General features: G+C 40.8%; 2 protein-coding genes across 4 annotated transcripts in view; one reads left to right on the plus strand and one right to left on the minus strand.

Annotated features, from left to right (window-relative positions):
- Positions 1-15,222, plus strand: part of LOC117346301 (deleted in malignant brain tumors 1 protein-like) — an 88,078-nt gene extending 72,856 nt beyond the window's left edge. Inside the window, exons 14-17 of the mRNA XM_033915701.1 lie at positions 3,360-3,665; positions 5,633-5,947; positions 9,578-9,703; positions 14,453-15,222. Coding sequence (XP_033771592.1) covers positions 3,360-3,665; positions 5,633-5,947; positions 9,578-9,703; positions 14,453-14,553 — 848 coding nt within the window. The 3' untranslated portion in view covers positions 14,554-15,222. The remainder of the gene's footprint in view (positions 1-3,359; positions 3,666-5,632; positions 5,948-9,577; positions 9,704-14,452) is intronic.
- A 3,971-nt stretch (positions 15,223-19,193) lies between these two features.
- Positions 19,194-23,027, minus strand: part of MVB12A (multivesicular body subunit 12A) — a 38,652-nt gene continuing 34,818 nt past the window's right edge. For all 3 annotated transcript variants that reach the window (XM_033916266.1, XM_033916265.1, XM_033916267.1), the window contains exons 9-10: positions 20,958-21,017; positions 19,194-20,081 (exon numbers count right to left, since the gene is read on the minus strand). In XM_033916266.1, the coding sequence (XP_033772157.1) occupies positions 20,019-20,081; positions 20,958-21,017 (123 nt within the window). In that variant the 3' untranslated portion in view covers positions 19,194-20,018. The remainder of the gene's footprint in view (positions 20,082-20,957; positions 21,018-23,027) is intronic.

Raw genomic sequence — 23,027 nt, forward strand, 5'->3', positions numbered from 1 at the left:
AAACCAATAGGTAATGGTCATATAAATCAAATATGCAGGAAAGAAAAATCACTTATCTGCAACTGAAGAAGCAGGTAAAGTGCTTGAGTGCTCCAATGTAAAGTGCTAAATGCCGTGGCTAAAAACGATATTGCACAAGGAAGTAAAGTGCCAAATGCTCTATTGCACTAAGTTCACTCATATAGCACAACGCTCACTCTGCTCAACGGGCCCCATTTCACCCTATGAAGGGCTTCATCAGGAAACGAGCTAAAACAAATATAAAGTAATGAAGAATCATTCAAAATAACTACTCAAAGTTTTCAAATTCACAGAAAGATAAATAACATGAAGAAAGACTGAGCAAATTGCAACTCTACACTCTCGAAGAGCGTAGGGAGAGGGGAGACATGATTGAGACATTTAAGTACATCACGGGACGGGTCGAGGTAGAAGATGATATTTTTCTTCTGAAGGGACCCTCGACCACAAGAGGTCATCCGCTCAAACTCAGGGGAGGGAAGTTTCGTGGAGACGCCAGGAAATACTTCTTCACGGAAAGAGTGATTGAGCATTGGAACAAGCTTCCAGTGCAGGTGATTGAGGCACGCAGCATCTCAGACTTCAAGAAAAAATGGGATACCTATGTGGGATCCCTACGAGGGTCATGCCAAGGGATAGGGTCACTAGGGTATAGACTTGAAAGAGCGGGTCAGTAGAGTGGAAGTATAATTACAATCATACTCAAGGGGGTCATTAGACTTAATAGGGAGGGTCAATAGGGTGGGCAGACTCGATGGGCTGTAGCCCTTATCTGCCGTCATCTTTCTATGTTTCTATGTTTCTAAACTAAACGGCGTTAAAGAACTTACTATTTATGTGGGATAGATCCTATCTATTCACATCAGGTGCAATTCAAAATGGCGCTTATAACTACTAAGGACGCCAGCGCATGCGCATTAGGCATGCTAACCCTCGTGACTCAAGTTTAATTAAATATAGTTAAATCTATAACATATATTTATTAAAGACCTTATAAGTGTAGTTAAATCTATAACATGTCTATTGATAGGAATCTTATAAGTATATTTTTACCGTAATAGTTTTATATCGAAGTGATTTAAAAACTTTGCATCAGACATTAATCGGGAAAATCCTACCATCGAGGGAACCCATTTAAAATGTAATTTAAAGGCACAGAGATATAAAAAGCGCAAGAAAGTTGGAAAATACTTTAAATGAACATAGAACATTCACCTTTTGTGTTTAACCCATGTGGATGCGTACTGTTCAATCTAAAAATTCATCTGGATTCTCGCAGTTTAAGGCGGCTGAATCTATCACCATCTCTAATGGATTTTGGTTCAATATCAATTGCAAAACAGCGCAGATCTTTAAAAGAATGATTCATGGTTCTGCAATGTTCAACTATAACTTCAGAACACCTACCAAGTTACAAGTTAGATTTATGTTCACGCATTTTCTACCCTCAAGACCCTCAAGACCTTGAGGCTGGGTAGAAAATCACACCCGAGCTAAGTATTCTGTACAAATACTATTGCCCTGATAGATTTAAAAAAATTATAAAATAATAAGATTAAAAATTAGAAATTAAGTAGTACTCAACAAGAGACTCTCTGGACCGATGATAGCTCACATTTAAGCTAGTAGCCTAGACAAGTTCAATTGGCTAATAGCTGTGAGCACTTGAGATCCATAGTCTCTAATAGAGTATTACTGAGATTAGTTTGCTCTGGCATTAGCTTATGTCCAGGTAATTTTGGTGTTGTTACACATAAGAAAGCTAAATATGGACAACCATCTTTTTAGACATGGGTGTCCCTTCTCCTACTGCAGTCAGAATTGGACATCCATATGTTGTCCTCTCCTCGTTCCACCCAGACCATGCCCCCTTGCCATATGGATGTACTATAGTTTTAGACTTTCTTATCCCAGCTTTATAAAATCCTGATGTAGACATCCATGCATTATGGAGGTCTAAATGCCGGTTTTTAGATATCCAAAGCATGAATAAAGCTTCTAAAATAACCACCATAATTGCGTGTTTGTAGGGAAGGAGCACAAGTTAGACAAAACATGGGAAGGAGATGTACAGAGAACATGCCTCTATAGTTCATACACACACAAGCAGCATTTGATATAACCACTCTTAATTGATAAAATAAGCATTTGATATAACTACTCTCAATTGATAAAATTGAACATATTAATGAAACAGCATCATTTATTTTATATTTTATGTACAAGGGCTGTTCATAAAGTATCAGACCTTAATTTTTCATATGTTAACAAATAAAGATAGGGAAGTGAGGTTTGGTGCATGTATGTAGGTGACCCTAATGTGAATGCTTCAATTTTTTCCCGCTTACAGAAGCTGTCAGTCGCTGGCAGACCGCCGATGAGTGAGGAAGTGTAAGTGAGCGCCGTCAGATTTTCTTTTTTGACAAAATGACAGGAAAAGGTTGAACAACGCTATTGCATTAAATTTTGTGTAAAGCTTGGCGATTCTCAAGTGGAAACAATCCACAAGATTCAACAGGCCTTCGGGGATGAAGCAATGGGCACCACACAGATAAAGGAGTTGTACAACCACTTCAGAAATGGCCGCACATCGGTGGAGAGTGAAGCACGTTGTGGTAGGCCCTCAACATCCAGAAATGAGATCATCATTGACCAAGTGAGGACCCTGGTGATGCAGGATCGTCAAATCACGATCAGAGAACTTGCAGACGAGGCAAGCATCAGCGTTGGATCCTGAGAATTTGGGCTTCAGGAGAATTTCAGCGAAGTTCGTACCAAAGCTGCTAACGAACCTGCCCATTCTTCACATTTGATACAGAGTTTCCTGGCCAAACACAACACATCTCTGATTCCTCAGGCTCCCTACTCTCCCGACATAGCTCCGTGTGACTTCTGGCTTTTCCCCAAGCTGAAAATGCCCCTGAAAGGGACCAGATTTCAGTCAAGAGAAGACATCATACAGAATGCGACAGACCAGTTGCGAGCAGTCTCAAAAGAGGCGTTCCAACGCTGCTTCTGACAGTGGCAGAACCATTGGAAGTAATATGTGGCAGCCCAAGGGGACTACTTTGAAGGAGATTAGTATAAGATTGTTGTATCTGAATACGAGTATTTTTTAATGAATACAGGCCTGAAACTTTTTGAACAGCCCTCGTATGTTTTATTGAAAATGTACAATTGTATGCAGGTATCAGAAAATGAGTAAAATGCAAAATCTCAAAGGACATTAATAATAGTAATAGAATAGAATCATCCCTTTGGGTTTAAAGCCTTCTATTACAACTGGGTTGATAAAATGAATTGGAACAGAACTTCATTCTTGTTTCTTTTATATGCAGTGGTGAGGCTCATGGGTGGTCCAGGTCGATGTATTGGAAGAGTTGAAGTATTACAGGATAACCAGTGGGGAACAGTGTGCGACCACAGCTGGGATTTGCAAGATGGAAATGTGGTGTGTAAGCAATTAAATTGTGGTCAGGTTTTCATGGCACCAGGAAATGCTAATTTTGGACAAGGAAATGGTCCCATTTGGCTGAATGATGTTAACTGTAATGGGATGGAGTCTGCTTTGAGTCGTTGTCCATCAGCCCTTAAAAGTAAATATGAATGTAGCCATAGAAGAGATGCCAGCATTGTGTGTTCAGGTAATTTCCATCCATACATTATCCGCAAAACATGATAACTATGTATTAGTATCTGCTGTCTGGAAAGATCATCAAATAGTAACTTTTGTGGGTCAATATTCAAACCACTTATTTGGCTAGCATCATATGCTAACAGCAAAAGTGCTTTGTTTTGAAAATTACCCACTTGTGAACTGATATATTTTGTTTTTATAAATCAATATACAGCCAAGATTTATCCATTGAAGTATAAGTGAGGCCAGAAAAATTGGGGGGAGGGGGGCAGGGCCACAAGTTATGTGGAATTTAGAGAGTGATGTGGGGACAAAGATTATTTTTCCTTTGACAAAGATTCCTTCCCCGCAACAAAAGATTTCTTTTTCCCTTCCCACCCCATCCCCACAGTGAAGCACATTTTTCATCTCCGTCCCCTCACCATCCCTGCAGTCTTAATTTTATTCCCCGTATCTCCCCGCTCAAAGCAGAAAGATGATTTTTATGCAATTTTATGGGCCTAAGGCATTGCAAATAAACATTTTTGGGCAAATTCTATAAATGGTGTCCCGATTGTAGGCAGCGGTAGACATCCTACCGCTGTCTAACCAGCCAATCAGGATGCATGTTTTCTAAAAGAACCCCCCCTGAGGCAGGCCGTCTACACTGTAGGTGTCTGTCACGGGTGCAGGGAAGTGCCTAGGGATGCTTAAGCTCACCCATGGGCATGGTTTCACCCGGACGTGGCCTTGGGCAAGCTTAAGTGATTCTAGGCGTCTCCTTAGGGCCGCAATATGCGCCTGAAATGTAGGCCATTGAAATGCTGGTCTACATTTCAAATAAACGCAGCTGCTAAACTGATCTCAGAACGGAAATCTCCCTGAACGATCAGCTGAGCAGCCACGGCAGGGAAACCCCGCCACCACGAACATCCCCAGCAGGAGGGATGCCCAGCAGAGAGGAAGGCCCAAAGCCGACAAGAGCAGCGAGTTGTGAACGCTGTGCTGCCAAAGTTCTTGACACTGGCTCTCAGAGGAGTCGTTGGAGCACCACACCCCCTTATGTGCTGCAACTGGAGTGAACCTCCCCCCTCCAGAATATTAAAAAAAAATTATATATTTAATGGTGGTAGGTACCTGCTGTGCTGAGGCAGTTTACTGGCTCTAGATTTATACCACCCAGTCTCTCCCACGCTGTATCTTCTGCACAGCCACAGTGAGTGGTGATGGGCTTGAGCCGACAGGATTCCTGATGGGAGGAGGTCTCAGCCAAAGGAATTTGAGCCAATCAGGGCCTTAGGCCCCTCCCACTGCATTCCAAGATGCATTGGGAGGGAGAAAGCCCATCATTCTAAAGAGGCCGCCTATTGGTAGGAGGGAGTGAGCTTCCCTCCTGCCAGTTTTTCATCGGAAGGTACAGAGATGTCAGGTGATGTTATGGGGTGTCAGGGGTTGTTGGGGGAGGGAGTATAAGGCTCTGAGGACAATGGCTCTCTGTGGAAGGGGGCTGTTGGGGTACAGTGGGTGTGAGGGAGGGAGAGAACGAACAATCGCAGTTCTGTTGATCCTGACAGGGGGATCTCTGAACAGCTGAGCCGGCAGGACTCCACAAAATCAGCTCAGCTGATCAGTTAATGGGAAGCCTTTTGGATAAGATAGTTGGGTATCATGCCTGAAAAGCTGGCTTTTGTGTGTTTTTCATGTGGATGTCTTTATATTAGAGAATGGGAAAAAAGATAGACATAATGGGGACCAAAACGTCTAGATAGGTCATTCTCAAAAGAAAAAGATAAGACTTCCAGCTGTTTTGAGAATGGGCCTTTTCACTTCTGGATTTCTGGACCTCTTTCCCAAGACGTCCAAACTCAAACTTAGAATCCTATTTAAATGCCCCTCTATGGTACTTTGTGTATGTAAGTGCTTTGAAAATGATCCCCAGAATATACTGGTAGCTTTTTTTTACCCAAATAATATCTTCTTTGCATATTTTTCTAGGTGATCTTTTGCATCCAGTTATTTCCATGAAGCCTCCACCTGACCAAGTGACTCTTGGAAACACATTCGTGATCACCTGTACTGTTATCAATGTATACCCGGAAATGAAATTCTTCCTTGTTCAGTCCACCAGTAATAAGACTGTCTCTTCCTACACTGTCATAGCTAAGAACTCTGCTGTGTTCACCCTGACTGCTGTGAATACAAGTACCTGTGGAAATTACACATGTTACTATGAGATCCACATGCATGCAGAGCATTTCCGCTCCCCAGATAGTGAGACCCTACAAATCCTGAAACTGCTGCCTACAAAAGGTTAGGTTTTTATTATATGATATTTACAGGTGTCAACAAATGTTTCGATTAGACAACTAGTTCAGATACATATAAACCCTACTGCAAAGCCATAGTAGATTTTAAATAATCAGATTTAAACTGGGGCTTTTGCCACTGTACGATATGTAGAAAAAAAAAAATCTGATGTTCATTTTGGTCATGATACAGCCTCTGTGATTTTGGACTCTGGAGGCTCTCCAGATGAAAGCTCCCAGCTCCCGGAGCCTATAAGACTTTCCTGGGTCCAGCACCTCTTTTCCCCCTTCCAGCATCTCTCACCTTAACTTCCTTTTGTGGATCCAGGTCTGTTCTTTTCTCTCCCTCCCCATAGTCCCTCTCTGTCCTCGCTGCCAGTATCGGCAATGCTTCCATTAAACCAACCTGCTTCAGGGATTTGTGCCTTCCACATGACACATCCTATCCTCTGTGATGCAATTTCCTGCTTCCACGAGGGCATGACACATAATACAGAAGGCCTAAAACTCCAAGTCAGGTTGGTTTATAGATAGATTGATTATTAACTTAGGGAATAACACTACCTGCTCTGTATAAACCAGTACTGAATAATGTTTAATGAAATTTCTAGTGCAATAGGTATGTCATTCTGATCGAATGGGTAATATGCCAGTGCTCACGAGCTGTGCAGAAAGAATCCACTCCAACTTTTGAATCCCTCCTCCTACAGACCTACACTAAAGGGCTCTGCTGCCCCCTTTAGTTTTTCAATCTGCATGTGAGTCGGAAGGAGTCTTTCTGATCTGCTCTCCGGTTGTTGTTGTTTTTGTCTTTTTTGTGTTTTTATGACAGATTTGGTGTTCTGAGCTCCCTTAGTCAAGGGTTCAGAGCTCTGATTGCATGGAGGAGAAGCAGACTGAGGTCTGCAGCTGAAAAACCAATCCCTCTGTCGTACCTGTTGGCCAGCCTGTAGAAACCTTTTGGAGCTTGGGATCCATTCCCTTTGTAGAATTGCTCACCTAGTGCGTCACGGAATCCATAGGGGGTTCAATAGGGTTCCACAGAGTGGTGCCGTTTTCAATGCAGTATTATGGATATTCGCCAGATGACAGTATAAATGATTGCAGGCTTAAAAGATTCCTTAAGTTGTTGTTACGAACAGCTATTTCTTCTTCTGATCCCCTGATGAAGTGAGGTGTGAAACAGGTCCCGTTGGGATCAAGACCCTTCAGTTAAGTCAAGTCATGCTGTTCTATTATTTAAACCTTTTTGAAGATTATAGAAGTAAAGGATGTTTTTTCTTTGACATCATTTTTGATGTGTTGGAAACAGGGTGGATCACTTGTCTTCACACCCTGATACAGCTGAAATGGCTTGCCTGTAATTGGTTTCAGATAGGAATGGTGTTTTCATTTTGATGTTTTCCTACTGGCTTATGTCTTCAATGCCAGTGCTTTCTACAGCATCATCAGAGTCAAGAGCAAAGTTTCAGCTTATTTGATCTCAGCAAAATGCTCTGGATCAGGCAATGGGCGGGAGATTCCACCTCTAAGGTTACCCTCAGCAGACTTCCTTTCAAGGGACAAATGTTTAGAAAGGGGCTGATCTCATGCCCAGTATGGCAGATTGTTGGCCAAAATCTCTACCTGACAGCAGACCGCAGACCTTTAGAGGCTCCGGGCGGTCTAATTTTCATGGCTCCAGGCACTTTCAACAGGAGGAATCTCCTCTCTGACATCCTTCCAGGGATCTAGACAGTAGGATAGGTGAAGGTAATCACCAGATTCTTATCAGGAATCTCGGGAGCAACCGGGAGTATTTCTGGCCTCTCTAGATTTGAGACCTACCTGCACATTCCCTATTTCCAGACCACAGAAAGTCCCTGAGGTTTCATGTCCTAGAAAACCATTACAAGTTCTCAGCTCTTCCTTTTGGGCTGATTACAGCACCTCGCACATTCACCAAGGTGATGGTGATGGTAGCTATCCATATGTGGAAGATGGGCTCGCAGGTTCATCCCAACCTGGACGATTGGCTGATCAGAGCTCCATTGTTCCCAGAAGAGCCTAGACTAGATAGTGAATTTATGAAATAGCCAACTGGTTCTGTCCCAATCCCTGGGTGTCTTTTTCAACCCGGCAGAGTCATGTCTATTTACCAGAGGCACACAGACAAAAGCTTTGCAGATAATGAACTTACTAGCTAAATCAGCTTCGAACACATGGCACTACCTCCAAGTTCTAGGCTCCATAGTGGCCATGATAAACATGGTCCCCTGGGCAACGGCTCATGTGTCCTCTCCAGAATTCATTATCTCGATGGTCACCTCAATCAGACTCCCTGCAGCTGCCCCTGTCATGGACACTGGAAGCCCGGGCCAGTATGGACTGGTAGCTCCGCCCATAAGAGTTGTCAAGGGGCATGTCCCTCCGAATAGCCTCCTGGTCGGTTTCCCAAAGGAAGTAGTTGATCAACAGATTAGAACTTCGAGCCCTTTGACTGGCATTGCAGAGACTGCAGAAGAATCTGGAAGGATAAGTGGTCCAAGTCTTCTCAGACAGTGCTACGGGGGTGGTGTATGTCAATCACCAGGTAGGCACCAAGAGTGCACAGCTTAATTTGTGAGCTTTATCTTCAGGCTCTCTCAGCGGTACATGTAGCAGGAATGGACAATGTCAATGCCAATTTCATTAGCAGATACGGGATTTGGCTGAGTGGATGTTTGGCAGCTGGGGGTCGCACAATTTTTGATCTGATGGCGACAGCAAAAAACAAGAAGGCAGACAGACAGACAGATTCTTCAGTCGAAGATCTGAGCCCAGAAGTGCAGGTCTGGATACTCTAGTCCAGTGTTTTTCAACTCGGTCCTGGAGTACCCCCTTGCCAGTCAGGTTTTCAAGATAGCCACAATGAATATGCATGAAAGAAATTTGCATATAATGGAGGCAGTGTATGTAAATCAAGTTTATGCAAATTCAATGTGGCTATCTTGAAAACTTGACTGGCAAGGGAGGAACTCCAGGACCGAGTTGAGAAACATTGCTCTAGTCCAGCCATGGCTGAAAAGCAAGCTCTTGTATGTATTTTCTTCATGGCCTATGATAGGTCTGATACTCCACAGGACTGCAAGTCATCAGGGAGAAGTCATTCTCATGGCTCCAGATTGGCTATGCAGATCTAGGGCATCTTCAGAGAGGTGCAAGTCTCAGACTGCGTGTTCAATTGGACCTTCTTTCTCAAGAACCAGTGGTCATAGAAGATATGGATCACTTTGCTCTTATAGCATGGCTCTTGAGCACATGGTGTTAGCGTACAAGTGATACTAAGAGGTAGTTATTGCTACTCTGCTCAGATCCAAGAAGCCTACGATGGTCTGTCTATGCTAAGGCAGGGACTGTCTCTTGAATGTTTTAATGAACAGTACTATGTACATCTAGCAGCGCTATAGAAACGATAAGTAGTAGTAGAAGTTTCTTAGCAGTTTATTCCCTAGAGCAGATGGGGCACAGGACCATGAGAAAAAGTTCAGTCTCAAAGTATGGCTTAAAAAGAACCTGACACTTAATAAATGTATATGTTCTGTCATATGACCATAAAAATAATTGTGTTGCATAGAACCTTTCCTCATTATTTTTAAAAATATTTTTCCTACAGATTCCAAGTTTGTATTTCCCTTGATTTTGGTTCTAGTTCTGCTATTTCTGCTTATTTCTGTGTCTATCGTATTCATCAAGAAGAGGCGATCAAGCAGACAGATACTACAAGCTATTGTTCCTACAGGTTAGCATGATTAATTTAATTTAGAAATGTGTATTTAAAAGTAGTGAAAATGGATGGCAGATGTGTTGATTACAGATTTATATTTCAGGTAGCAAAAATTACTGGAATTTCATGATTAAGCGATCCATCAATTATTATTAAATTTTATTATCATTAAACTTGTTATAGAACTAATACAATCAGCTATAAAAAGAATGAAACTCATATGGGCTTATTTGAATTTTATATAAAATAATTACATTACATAACATTGGATAGGTTCCTAGAGGACAAAGGGATTGAGGGGTACAGATGAGAGTTGACGTAGGATGTAGGGATAGGAGTAGAGATAGGTTATAGAAATAGTCAAGGACCACTGCTTAGGCAATGGGCCTGATGGGACCGCTGGGCGAGATGGACCTCTGGTCTGCCTCAGCGGAGGCAACTTCTTATGTTCTTATTCCGCCATTACCTTGCAGTTCAAGGCGGATTACAAAAGAATTATCCAAGATGTATTACAAGAACTTACAAAAAAAAAAAAAATGATAGAACTTCTCCAAGCATCTTCAAGATTTGACTAGTAGTGGATCACCCAGATAAACCTCTTTTTGAAAGTGTTTTCTAGTTCTACAGAGTTATTTTGGATCTTGAGTGTTGAGTAGAGTTCAATTTATTTAAGGCCCTGTATTGGAGTCTCACCATCAATTTATGGATGCACTGTGCATCAGTGGCATAGATTTAAAAAATAATTTACTTGGTGAAGACTAACCTAAAATTACAAGTTCATCTTTTAATTCACAGTCAATACAAGAAAGGAAAGTAATATCTCTAGCTTCTTCTCTGATGAAAATTTGATGGGATCCTCTCTTGGGCTTTTCTATTCATCAGAAACCTCTCTTCTCATAACCATTTGGAATGAATGTGTTTACACCACACATTCACTTAGACATTCCCATTCTCTCTTCCCTGGCTCTATGATATACTTTACTGTTATTGCACCAATACAATTCCTTTCTTTTCAAAACACTCTTTGCATGTACCTTCAGAATTCATGCAGCTTGCCAATTCTCACAGCAAATTATGCACTATGTATTTTTGAGGTCCTGATCTTTTCTGAGTGGCTCATCAGATGGACTGCCTTTTCCCAGTAGGGCTCTTCCCTCTCCTGCTTCCTTTTAGGCTTCTTGGTTGTCTCCACCAGCTTCAACTTGCTTCACTAGGAAGTTGAACCTCCCTCTCTGTGCCTCCATTCTATATTCTTGGGATCTGGATAGCAACCAAAAATCCCCCGATTACTTTGCTTTGGGCCTTGGCCAGCCCCCAGCACCCACTGACCAGGAGCTCTGTCTATCAACTGTCAACTTGGCAGAAAGAAAGCACAACTTCTTTCTTATATATGCTTTGGAACCTCATTAGCACCTCTTTACAGGGAATGTTAGTTTGGGTTTAAATTACTGCAATATGATCTATATTAATATGTCTCAAACAACTTAAAAATATTATAATCGCTTTACAGTTGCTCATTTTATTTGCAAAGATATTAGTCTTAGCTTTTATACAATGGTATAGGCAGAGTATAAATCAATAAACTAAACCAAAGTCCTCTGTGACAGCATTTCAGACTGTCTTCTCATGTATTATGCTCATTTAAGAATCATAGGGTTGTCTTTCCCCTCTCCCCCTCCCGGTCTGAATCTCTCCTCATCTTTTAAAATGCATTTTTGGATTTGGAAGGGAGTTGCCAATGTGACAGCAATTCTCTGATGCTACCTGTGGCCTTCTCAGTGCTGTTCCTCTGCCGCAGTCCACCCAAGCAGAAAGTTGCATCGGAGGGCGTTGACCAAGCCAGAGAATTGCTGTTGTGCCAGTGACCCCCTTCCAAATCCAAAAATGCATTTTAAAAGATAATGGGAGCGTCAGACTGGAATGGGGGAGAATGGAAATAATTCCTGGTCCATGGGGGCCCCCTGGAGCTGCTGATTTTAAAAAGAAGGGAGAGATGCTGGATGGGAAGGCAGTTAGAAAGAGAGAGTTGGTGGACCTGGGAGTGGGTAGGGAAATTGGGGGAGGGGGTAGTGAAGTGGAATTGAGGGGCTTCCTCCTTAATTTCTGTCCTGGTCCCCAACATATCTAACACTGGCCCTGCTTAGAGGTATCCTATAAACAGTTATGTCAGCCTTTTTGTTGTCCTAATTTCATCCAGTTACTTAGCTGGTTAGCAGACTGAATCTGTCCACAAACTGGATAAGTTCTAGCTCAATCCAGGCTCAGGCCCAAATACAGTAAAGCCAGCGATTGTTGCTAAACCCGTTTTAACAGCTATGATCACATTTGTCGACCCGATGCAGAAAACAGCTCACTGCCTGTTTTTCTGCATGATCGCTCATTCCTTGATCTGACCATGCAAATAAACTAATTAATATTAAAATATCATCTGAACTAGTAGTGATTGATGCTCTAACTTGGTTTGGTTTATTTATTTATATCCTGCCCTTACCCAGGGCGGGTTACAAACTAACATACAAAAATAGGATCCCCTGCATTCACTTTCAGTCTCAACCCAGAATTAGAAGCAGGGGTAAATTCTCAATGATAGCTATCCTTACTTTGTGATCCCCTTCTGGTTCCCAAACTGTGACTAAGCTCAGGCTTAAAATCTCCGTGTATACAGAATATATGTTTCTCCCAATTCTAAGAAACCTACCTAGGGGTCATGACATCATGGAATTGCTGTTTCCTGTGCCCATAGTTCTTATCTCTTTTCCCTTTATCTGAACTTGGCTGTTAACGGAGAATGTGATATAGTCAGTCTCTCCAGGGCTTCCTTGCCCAAATCCAGAGAATGCACATTCCATCAGTGGGCACTCCCTCTGGATATGGCCTAGTTCTCCACATTGGAAGTATCCTATAGGATTATGCAATTCAGCAAGGATTTGGATGGGGAGGATAGAACTCCCACCCCCTCTCATCTTCCTTTTGTTCCCAGGTCCTCTTTGGGTTCATGGGACTTTTCTCAGAACTCCTCAAAGTGGCATCTGGATTCCCAAGACTTAACAGCCTGCCAGTCTTGGGAGATCCAAGTAGTTCTAGGGGTGTCAGGTTTGTCCTGTGGTCTCCAAGAAGTGTTCTGCCAGGTTGGAGGCTTCTTGTACTGAGGAGGGGGCTGGTGGTAAAATAGTCAGGCATTGTTCCAGAATGATGATATCCATAATTTCCTGGATACTTCTTCTTCTAGTCTCCAGCCAGAGGGTAGCCCAGTCCATTCCTTTCTGGGCTATTGCCCTTGGTTGCTCACTTTTTTAGAAAACTTTTGCTTTGGAATCTCCTCCAATAGCACTCCACTGAGAAGCCTAGTCAATCTTGAATACTTACCATCACTTGATTGTAGTCCAGTCTTGTCTGCAAGCTCCCATTTCACTTGGGGTGAGATCTGTTCCAACTTGACTCAACATACAAATGAGCTTGCTTCACTTGGCCTGCTGGGAAGAGTCTATACCAAGCAGGTTTTAGCATAGGGCTTCTCCATGCAGTTTTCTCTCAGGAGTGATAAGAATACTACTCCATCATAGTCACTCTTTGAACCCTTTCTAGTTCTGTTATATCTTTTCTAAGATAAGGCAACCAGAATTGAATGCAATACTCAAGGAGAGGTTGCACCATGGAGTGACACAGAGAAATTATAACATTCTTAGGTGTTTTTTTTACCATCCCTTTTCTAATAATTCCTAGCATCTTCTTTGCTTTTTTGGCTGCCACCACACACTGGATGGAAGGTTTCAGTATATTGTCTACAATGACTTAGGTGCTGACCCTCAATGTAGACCCTACATCTGGTAACTATGATTTGGGTTATTCTTCCCAATTGTGCATCACTTTCATTTATCCACATTAAATTTCATCTGACATTTGGATACCCAGTCTTCCAATTTTCTAAGATTTGCATTCTATTTTTCACAGTCTGCAAATGTAATCACTTCACTCATCATTCCAAATTCAAGATAATTTATAAATAAGTTAAATAGCACTGGTCCTAGTACAGATGCCTACAACACACCACTATTTACCCTCCTCCAAAGAGCCTGATGTTATGACACACATCTAATTGTTGCATTTATAAAATAAGGGCCTTGTAGGTCTTCTCAAAATTGCCTTTTGTGGCTTCATAAAATAGGCACCCAGTCCAGCTTCGACAGCGCATAAATGCCACCTCTGAAACAGGTGTATGTGTACATGTATTCTATACATGTTCTCACGTATTTTTGATATGTACTGTTCCTGCTCTGTTCAAACTACACTTCTAGGAATGCCTATACCTATCAAGTGTAAAAGTATGTACAATCCTGTCAAAACACATTAATGTGTACACTGGGAGAAATTTTATAAAGATCTTTTCCACTTTGTAAAACAGCCTTTACACTTAAAAAATCTTTTATAAAAATTACCACCTTAGAGGAAATGTTTTGAGGGGTGGGTTGTACATGAAATTGATGTTTGTTTCCTGTCTAGAAATAGTGCAAAATAATTTGAAGGTTAAGTTGAAATGTTTTTTAAATTTTAGTGTGGGAGTCTTTGAATTGATATATATTGTTTCTTATGATCATGGACTGTAATCTGCTTTGTTTAATCCTTAGTTTGAAAAGGTGAAATACAATATTTTTTAATGAAATTAATTTTACAATTATGAAATAAGTTCACATTCATTGACAGCTTAAAGTATGAGGGTTTATGGTTTTGAATAGTTTATGATTCAGTGCTCTAAACATTTTCCAGCATATATGAACCTCAGAGATACAGCTGACCTTGACGATTCCAATATGGTGGATGAAGATTTCTATGCTTCAGAACAGGAACACAGGAGAGAACAGATCTGAAACAAAGCAAGTCTTATTTACAGAGTTAGTACAGAAAGATCATAATTTCCTGCATCTGATCTTCATCGCTGCCAATGGAACAACTGAATCACTGGCCAATAGAACATATTCATTTTAAGGTTTTATCTTTGGTGCATCAGTCTGTTTTATTATTCTGTGCCTAACTGGTTTCAGGATCTTTGGGAGGTCTATAGACCATTGCGAGCTTTGAGATCAGATATCACAATTGGCTGTGAACATAAGGTATGTGGCCATACAACTAAAAATGTTCTCATATATGGGTATTTTTTTATGGAATAAACTATGGGTCAACTAAGACTATGTCCGGATCATCTTAGCTTAAAAAGCTTGCTTAAAACAAAGCTTTTTGTCGATGCATATCTGTGAACTGCTCCCTAGGATTTTGTTCTACATTTAATTATAATGATAGTGAAGGATGATATTAAGGAGTTCTTAAGTTGCACTTTTTAAGTTGTTTTGATTTACTGTATAATGTTATGTATGTTATTTTTATGTATATTATCTTGGAAACCACTGAGACTCCAGGCGGTATATAAATTTTTTAAATAAATAAACAGCAATGTATTTGCAGCAATGCTACAATGAAGCTGCTACTGATAGGAGTTACATATTCATATGTGGAGATCAGAAATTAATAAAGTTTAACCATCTGAGTCTTTGATGGCTTAATTAAATATGGTCAACAAGGTAAAACAAATGGTGCATCTGTTCTCCCATTCAGTTGATATAAATCTCTTCCAATCCAAATGCAAAAAAGTTCAGCTGGAGTTATTTTGGGGACAAATTTCAGTAACCAACAAAAGACAGGTAATTTTAAGGAAGTATATTTATGTCGGTAAAACACTGCTTTATCTCAGAAATGTGTTTAAAAATTACACTCTGCAGCATAATTTTATAACAGGGCACAAAAATAGAAAGCCCAAAAAGTCCCTGTTGTATAATGGTCAAAATAATAAATATTCTCCAAGGACAGGCAGGCATAATATTCTCACATATTGGTGACATTATCTACTGAACCGAGTTCGGACACTACCAAGTGCACTGTCACTTTAAACTTTATATGGTAGTGTCCATACCACGGAAATGCCAGTGCCTTCCTGCCCATCATTGGCTCACGGGACCATCAGTTCTTTGTTTTTTGTGGAGCTGAGAAGTTCTGTCTTCAGTGTTCTATTCAGCGTGTCAAACTTTTCAGTCTTTTTGCCCCTCCTCACCTTTAATTTTTCATACTTTTTGTCATAATTCTTTGTTTTTACCATGTTCCAGTTCTCCTGATTTGGGTTTAATTTTATCAACTTTTCTGTTTTTGGTCTTCAGGCCACATCAAGCCTTTTTGTCTTACCTGGGAGCATCGACCGTTTTCATACTTTTTACTCGTGCTTTCCAGGCCATTGAGCCCTTTGGTTTTGTGTCAGCCATTTTCCCTTCCATGTCAAAGACAGTAACAAGCGGCTTCAACAAAGGTCCTTGATGTAATCTGACTATTTCAGGCTCTCACCTACATAAATGGTGCATAAAGTGTCTGGGTCCTGATCATTGGGAAATTAACTGTGTCCCTGTTTCATTCAAAGATCGAAAGATATCACTCAAAGCTTGAAAACTTGAATTTGAAAAACTTTTTGATACCACATTGGCATCAACATTGAGCACTGCAGGGGACTCAGAACCCAGCACTCAGAAGGCACAGCATCTGACACGCAGTAATGCACGGAAGGGTGAAGACTATTTGACACAGGTGAATCAGACTGTTGACTATCTCTATTTTCCTTTTCCAGTCATGATTCTGCCAGCTTGGGAGTCCCACATGTGAGAATATAATGCCTGCTTGTTTCGGAGAAAGCAAAGATATATTCTCACAACACACCCACCTTCCCTAGTTGGCTTCTTAGCTTTGTTACTGAACTTATGATCCTGTGAACTGATGTCAGGTGGGAAGGCACCAGGATGCTTACAGTATGGGTACTGCCTTAAAAAAATTTAATGACAGTGCACTTGATAGTATCCATATCTGGTTCTGTGGATGACATCAGCCTGATGTCCTCAGAGAACACCTGCTAAAAAAACTACTGTATTTTTCGCTCCATTAGACGTACTTCCCCCCCCCCCCCAAAGTGGGTGGAAATAAGGGTGCGTCTAATAGAGCGAATACGCAAAGTGCGCCCTCCCCGGTTAACTTATTTTAATGTTGTCTTCCCTTTCTTGCCGGCCCTCTTCCTCCCTCCGTACTTTTTAACTTCTGACGTCTCAGTCGCTGAGAGTGGCGGCAGAAGGGTTGCCCCCGCTTCTGCCGAGAAAGGCCTAGTGGGGGCACTGAGGGCAGGAGCAAAGCATCCTCTTTCTTGCCCCTTGCAGCTGGCTTCTTGGTTAAGAGCCACTGAATATTTGCAGTTGGGCAGCCCCAGGCAATTTAAATTGCTTTGAATATTGACCAGAAAGGGCATAGAGCCTTAAGAATAACTTTGTTACTGTAGCCCCTGGCCTCCTATTTATGTGTAGGATTACCAGACATCTGGATTTCCCCGGCCATATACTCCTTTTTGAGAACATGTCCAGGGCTCCGGATGGCTTTTCAAAACCCAGCACTTCGGCCAGGTTTTGAAAAGTTTCCGTCAAAATTGTGTTGGGAAAGGGCATCCATGCATACGTGGAAGCAACATGGTGACGTCACACGTGCGTATGACACAATTGTGTTACATCCGAGTAAACATGGGTGCAATCTGGGGGCAGGGCTGTGGGGACAGCATAGGGCAGAACTGGGTGGGCCTGAGGGCGTGGCCTTGGGCCAGGATTTTCCTTTTGGAAAATCTTTTTTTCGTTTTATAAATCTTTATTCATTTTCTTATGTTACAACAAGTGTTTTAAATAAATTCATTATAAACTTGAATAAACACACTTGATTAACTCACAAATTAATATCAAGTTTAACATTTCTTTAGAAAATCAATATATTATAAAGTTATAATATTTTGTAAGAAATTTAAATTTATACAATTATTATTGAATATAATAATCTCCCATCCCTCCCTCCCTCCCTATCAATACAGAATGAGAAATATTTATTCATTTTCATATGTTATATCAAAAAATATAAAATTCATACTAATATTTCAGAAAACTAAATTTATATAATTTTTAGTTAATATAATAATATCCCATCCCCTCCCCCCTCCCTTCTATTCAGTAATATATGAATATAATTTTTAAAATTATTCTTTCTATATATCATATTATATATCAAGTATTAATATATTATATAATATTTAGAAATATGATCTCATCCATTTTTTCTCTAAACAAATTCTATATATGGGAAAATTAATCATTCTTTACAATATTCAGTTAATGGTTTCCATATTTTTTGAAATTCTGGTAACCCTAGTTATGTGCACAGGAGGCAGGCCAGAACACTGTCAGGTAAAGGAGAGAAAAAAAAGACAAATAGAAATTTCCCCTTTACCAGTATATTCAGGGTTCTGAGCTATATGCATAGAGGTAGTCTTAGAGAAATTTTCTGCCAGCTCCCACAAAACTATTAACCCTTCCCCTTCTGACTTCAACTGCCTTCTGAGCTCTGTACACTGTTTTCAAACTGAAAAACTCTGAATCTTTCAAAAGAGCCAATGGTAGCTCTCTGCTCGAAGAGCCAATAATAGCTTTCTTAGCTCTTGGCAGTGGGAAGAGTCCACACAGCGTGCATGACACCTTCCCCCTTACCATAACATCAGAGGCAATCGAGAAACCTCTAAAAGATTCAGGCCTAGATGCACTAAACATGGTCAGTAAAACTGTGTGGATCGCTGTAGGCCAATTTTTTTGGCCAATTCCAAAACAGCGATCGATGCTCAAACAAGTTTGCATGCAAATGATTTGTGCAGAGGTTCACCGTATTCTCTATTCGATCCCATCTGATCAATCGCGGTGAGAGCGACTAACACATGCACAGAATAGTCCAGTTGATAGTGACAATGTACGCATGCCCCAGATTTGCTACATCAGACTCCTCCATGGCAGCTGGTCCTCCCTCCTTCAATTGCCATCATCGTTTCCTCTTCCTCCCAGAGAAATGGCAGCCTGCATAAATCAGAGCCTACCAGTGCCACACAATGACCACAAGCACATGTGTCCTATGGAGCACAAAGCACACGCTGGTATTTCATGCACTTTTAAACAGTACAGCGAGGGCAATCCCTTGATGCGTTATGCTTCCTCTTGCTGTAAAGGAAGTAGTAGCTAATGCAACGCAGTGACGTCATTTACACGCAACAATCGAGACCGTACAGAGGGGGTGGAGAAGAAGTAGCAGACTACGCAAATGCAGGGCATAAATGAGGGTGATGCTATATAAAGTTCTGGCCCAGCCTGTACATATTTTAATCAAGAGGAATGAAATTTGTAGGCTTCTCTCATTAGCCCCATCTTTTCTCTGCCCTCTCGTCTAGATTTTACGCTGTTAACAGGCATGCATAAGACACACCTTCAGCACAAGTGCTCACAATATGCATATAACACACATATACGTCCCTGTTATTGTAAAAACTGTATTTATGGTATCAATATTATAGATATTATATTAATTTCAGGGCTGAACTATTGGTAAGCAACTGGTCTCGACCAGTCGCTTTTTTCAGATTGCTAAAAGCGATTGCTTTTTTTTTTGTGCATCGCAAAAATATGTTAGAGCATCAATCGCTTGGCTACTTTACATGACATTTAAATATTAATTACCTTATTTGCATAGCTGGATAGGAGAATAAGCGATTGTACAGAAAACCACACGGTGAGCCATTTTGTGCATCAGGTCGGCAAATCTAATTGTTGCTAAACCAGTTAAAACTGGTTTAGTGATGATGGTTAGATGGTTGCTGACTAGTGCATCTGGGCTTCAGTGACCAGATTAAGCTCTTCTCCTCACACTACAGACCAGTTTTATCCTTATAGACACTGCTAGATTTCCACTTTAGTCTGTGCTGATTTTGCACTCGTGGATGTTCTTCCGCAGTTGTTTTCCTGGTTTCATCAGATTTTTCTAGTATTTCTCTCTTACTTTCTAAGCCATTGTTATGTGAATAGGTCACATCTTTCACACACAGATTTGATTATGGAATGGAGAATGTAATGCAAGGTTTGTAAAGTGTCTATTTTGCACTAAAGGTAGAAAATTTGCAAAGTTGGTAGCATATGAATCAATCAGAATTCTAATTACTTTATTTCTAAAAATACAAGGTTTGTGAGCTTGGTTACAGAAGACCCCTACCCAAGTTACTAATCCAAAACACTTCCCCCCCATATCACAATATTACAGTAATATGATGAAAATTCAAAACTATGCTAAAAACATGAAGATTCTTGTTTTATCACCAATATTAGGGAATCCTTTCAGTTGTAGTAACAAGAAAAATAAATGGGAAAAGCCTGGTGCATCTGTCCTTCGCTGGTGCCAGTTTTCAGCCGACCCGGTGGGGCAATCGTGCAGCTGCCGATCTCTCAACCATAAAGGCATAGCTATACTAAAAAAAAAAAAAAGAGAAGAAAAACTCTCATGGATTTAAATGTTAAAACTGCAAATTGCAAAAATTTCCAGCAGTGGTTTCCCATCAGTGAATTTCTAACTCCAGCAGAATATAATACTTCCGAATGATAAGTGACATGAATAAGAACAGAAGTTCCTCAGAGACAGAAGCCTCTTCAAGTTTGTTGTTCCTGTAGTGCTCTGTAGTCAGGACAAGCTGATACAGTCTAAACAAAGAAATAGACGGCAGATAAGGGCCACGGCCCATCTAGTCTGCCCACTCCAATGACCCTCCCCTACCTTTCTCTGTGAATAGATCCCACATGTCTATCCCATTTGGCCTTAAAATCAGGCACGCTGCTGGCCTCAATAACCTGAAGTGGAAGACTATTCCAGCGATCAACCACCCTTTCAGTGAAAAAGAATTTCCTGGTGTCCCCGTGCAGTTTCCCGCCCCTGATTTTCCACGGATGCCCCCTTGTTGCCGCGGGACCCTTGAAAAAGAAGATATCTTCTTCCACCTCGATGCGGCCCATGAGATACTTGAATGTCTCGATCATGTCACCCCTCTCTCTGCGTTCCTCGAGTGAGTACAGCTGCAACTTACATTCTATTCTTACATTCTTTTTAAGGTAATTAGGACTAGGTAAGGATAACTGAAGTTCTACTAGTACAACTGGAATTTTATTTATTTTTGCAATCAGAAAACATAACCATCTACAATCATTACAGCACAGAATTCAGCCATTATCTTATCTCAGGTCGAGGAAGGAAAGGAAAATACTCAAACTACTGTGATGCTGGTGGACTGTACAAACCAAATGTTCCTTGCAGGCATTACATCTTCATTAGATAATAGAATGTAACTACTTACCTCATTCTCGATGTCTGTGAGAGATTTTATATGCAAGTCTGGAGAGAAAGTTGACAGTACCTAAAGAAAAATCAAACAAACTTTTATGGATCAATATTTGACCAGAGTGGTGATTTTTTTTAAGTACATTCAGCATACATACAGATCACTGAATGCCATCAGCTCTAAGGATAGTATTTTAGCTGCTATCTGTATAAGCTAAGTGATTTTATTTAGGATGGCTTTTTTGTTTTGAATTAAAAGATTTATCTACAAGATCATAAACCCTCCAACAGAAACCCTCCCCCCTCCCAACACTAAGTGGTGTATAATTAATAGAAAAATGGCATTTAATCATGACAAAAAGATGTTAATGGCTCCTATATTTTTATAAAATTTTTATAATTTCCATTCTGTACCGCCAGTGATCTTTCCATTCTATATAGGTGACATGACGAATTCCACCAGAAATTAAAATTAAGTCTACTGTGGTCTTTCCAGTTATTAGTAATATGTTGGATGGCAACTCCTGTCATGATCAATAAAAGTTTATTGTTACAAGATGATATCTGACTCTTTTTTCTCATAGACATTCCAAATATCACAGTATCATAAGATAACCCTACATGATTTTCCAATAAACAATTAATAATGGGATTAGAGGGAGGGTGGGGGGAGGGTTGCTTGTATGTTTATAAAGTATACTGATAAGATGTTCAAGTGGTCTATTTAATATTGTTCATATGAATTTTGTACACTTGATTAAAGCTTAAAAATGAATAAAGAATTAAAAAAAAAAAAGATTTATCTACATTGGCACTATCCTGATAGGGGGAGCAAGGGTATCTAAAACAGAGGAGAGAGTGGTATTATAGGAGGAGACAGCTTTATTTACAGACTGGTGTAGTATAGGGGTAGAGAAAAGAAGGGGTGTGCAGGGATCAATTGCCTGAAGATTGGCCGGGTCTGCGGGAGGGGGTGGGGGGAGGTGAGGATGGTGGGTTGTGAAAGTTATTAGATGGTGATCAAAGAGTGGAAGAACTGTGGTACAGAAATTTGTGCTAGAACAGTTAGAAGAGAGGACAAGATCAAGGCAGTGGCTGTTCTGGCGGGTAGGGACGGTGGAGCATAGCTAAAGACAGAATGAGGACATTAAGGCTAGAAGCTTAGCATGAATGTTAAAGTCACCAAGAATGAGATAGTCATCAAGGCTGATTCAGATCTTGGTTAGTGCAAGCAGATAGAGGAATCGAGAACTAAAGAGGTTGTGGATGTAGGCAAGCTTGTTGGAGTTAAGAGTGGGCAATCCACAGGGCACATGAGAAGGGCATGGAAGAAGGAGGGAGGAAATGAACAGAAATAAGATTGGTGACATTGCGGTGTGATCCAATCAACTCTCACCCTATTCATGTGGAAGGACCAGGATTGGGATTGATGTCTCTGACAGAGAGCACGAGAAGGAGCAGGAAAGTATAGACGAGAATGAAAGATTAGATTCTTACTTGGATAATCTTGTTTCTTTTAATATACATAGGAGTCTGTACATTAGCTGTTGCTTCCCATTAGTTGCAAATCTGCAAAAGGGTATCACTTTAAAACTTTGATCTCCTCCCCTTCTGAAATGAAGAACAGCTCCCCCTTCAGTTGGAACCAAAGCAATCAAACTCCACTGTAACAGAAGAAAAGAGGAGAGGTACAGGGAGCTTTCCCAGCAACAAACTACATTCTGCTCGGCCCTGTAACATATGATAAAGGAACAACGATTAATAAACATGGAACAAATTAACATAGAAAATCAATTATGCACATGAGTAGCTAGGAGCCAATCTGATAAGCACAACCAGTAGGGGCTAGAGAACCCTCCAAAGAAAAAGGGAATAGGGGCCCCCATGTTCTTGTAACAATACCTCTGCTTAATCTGAGATTTAGTAGAAGAGGTCCTGAAATGGACACTGGCAACATCTGAGGCAGAAAATCAGATGAATCAAAAGTCTTGCCAGGGTGGGCCATACCCACACATGGGGTTTTTTGTACTGCGATTTTTTGTTGTTCTGATATCTTGTACTGTTTTTGGATGCTCTGTTTTCTGAT

This window comes from Geotrypetes seraphini, chromosome 12, assembly GCF_902459505.1.
Source record: "Geotrypetes seraphini chromosome 12, aGeoSer1.1, whole genome shotgun sequence".
NCBI lineage: Eukaryota > Metazoa > Chordata > Amphibia > Gymnophiona > Dermophiidae > Geotrypetes > Geotrypetes seraphini.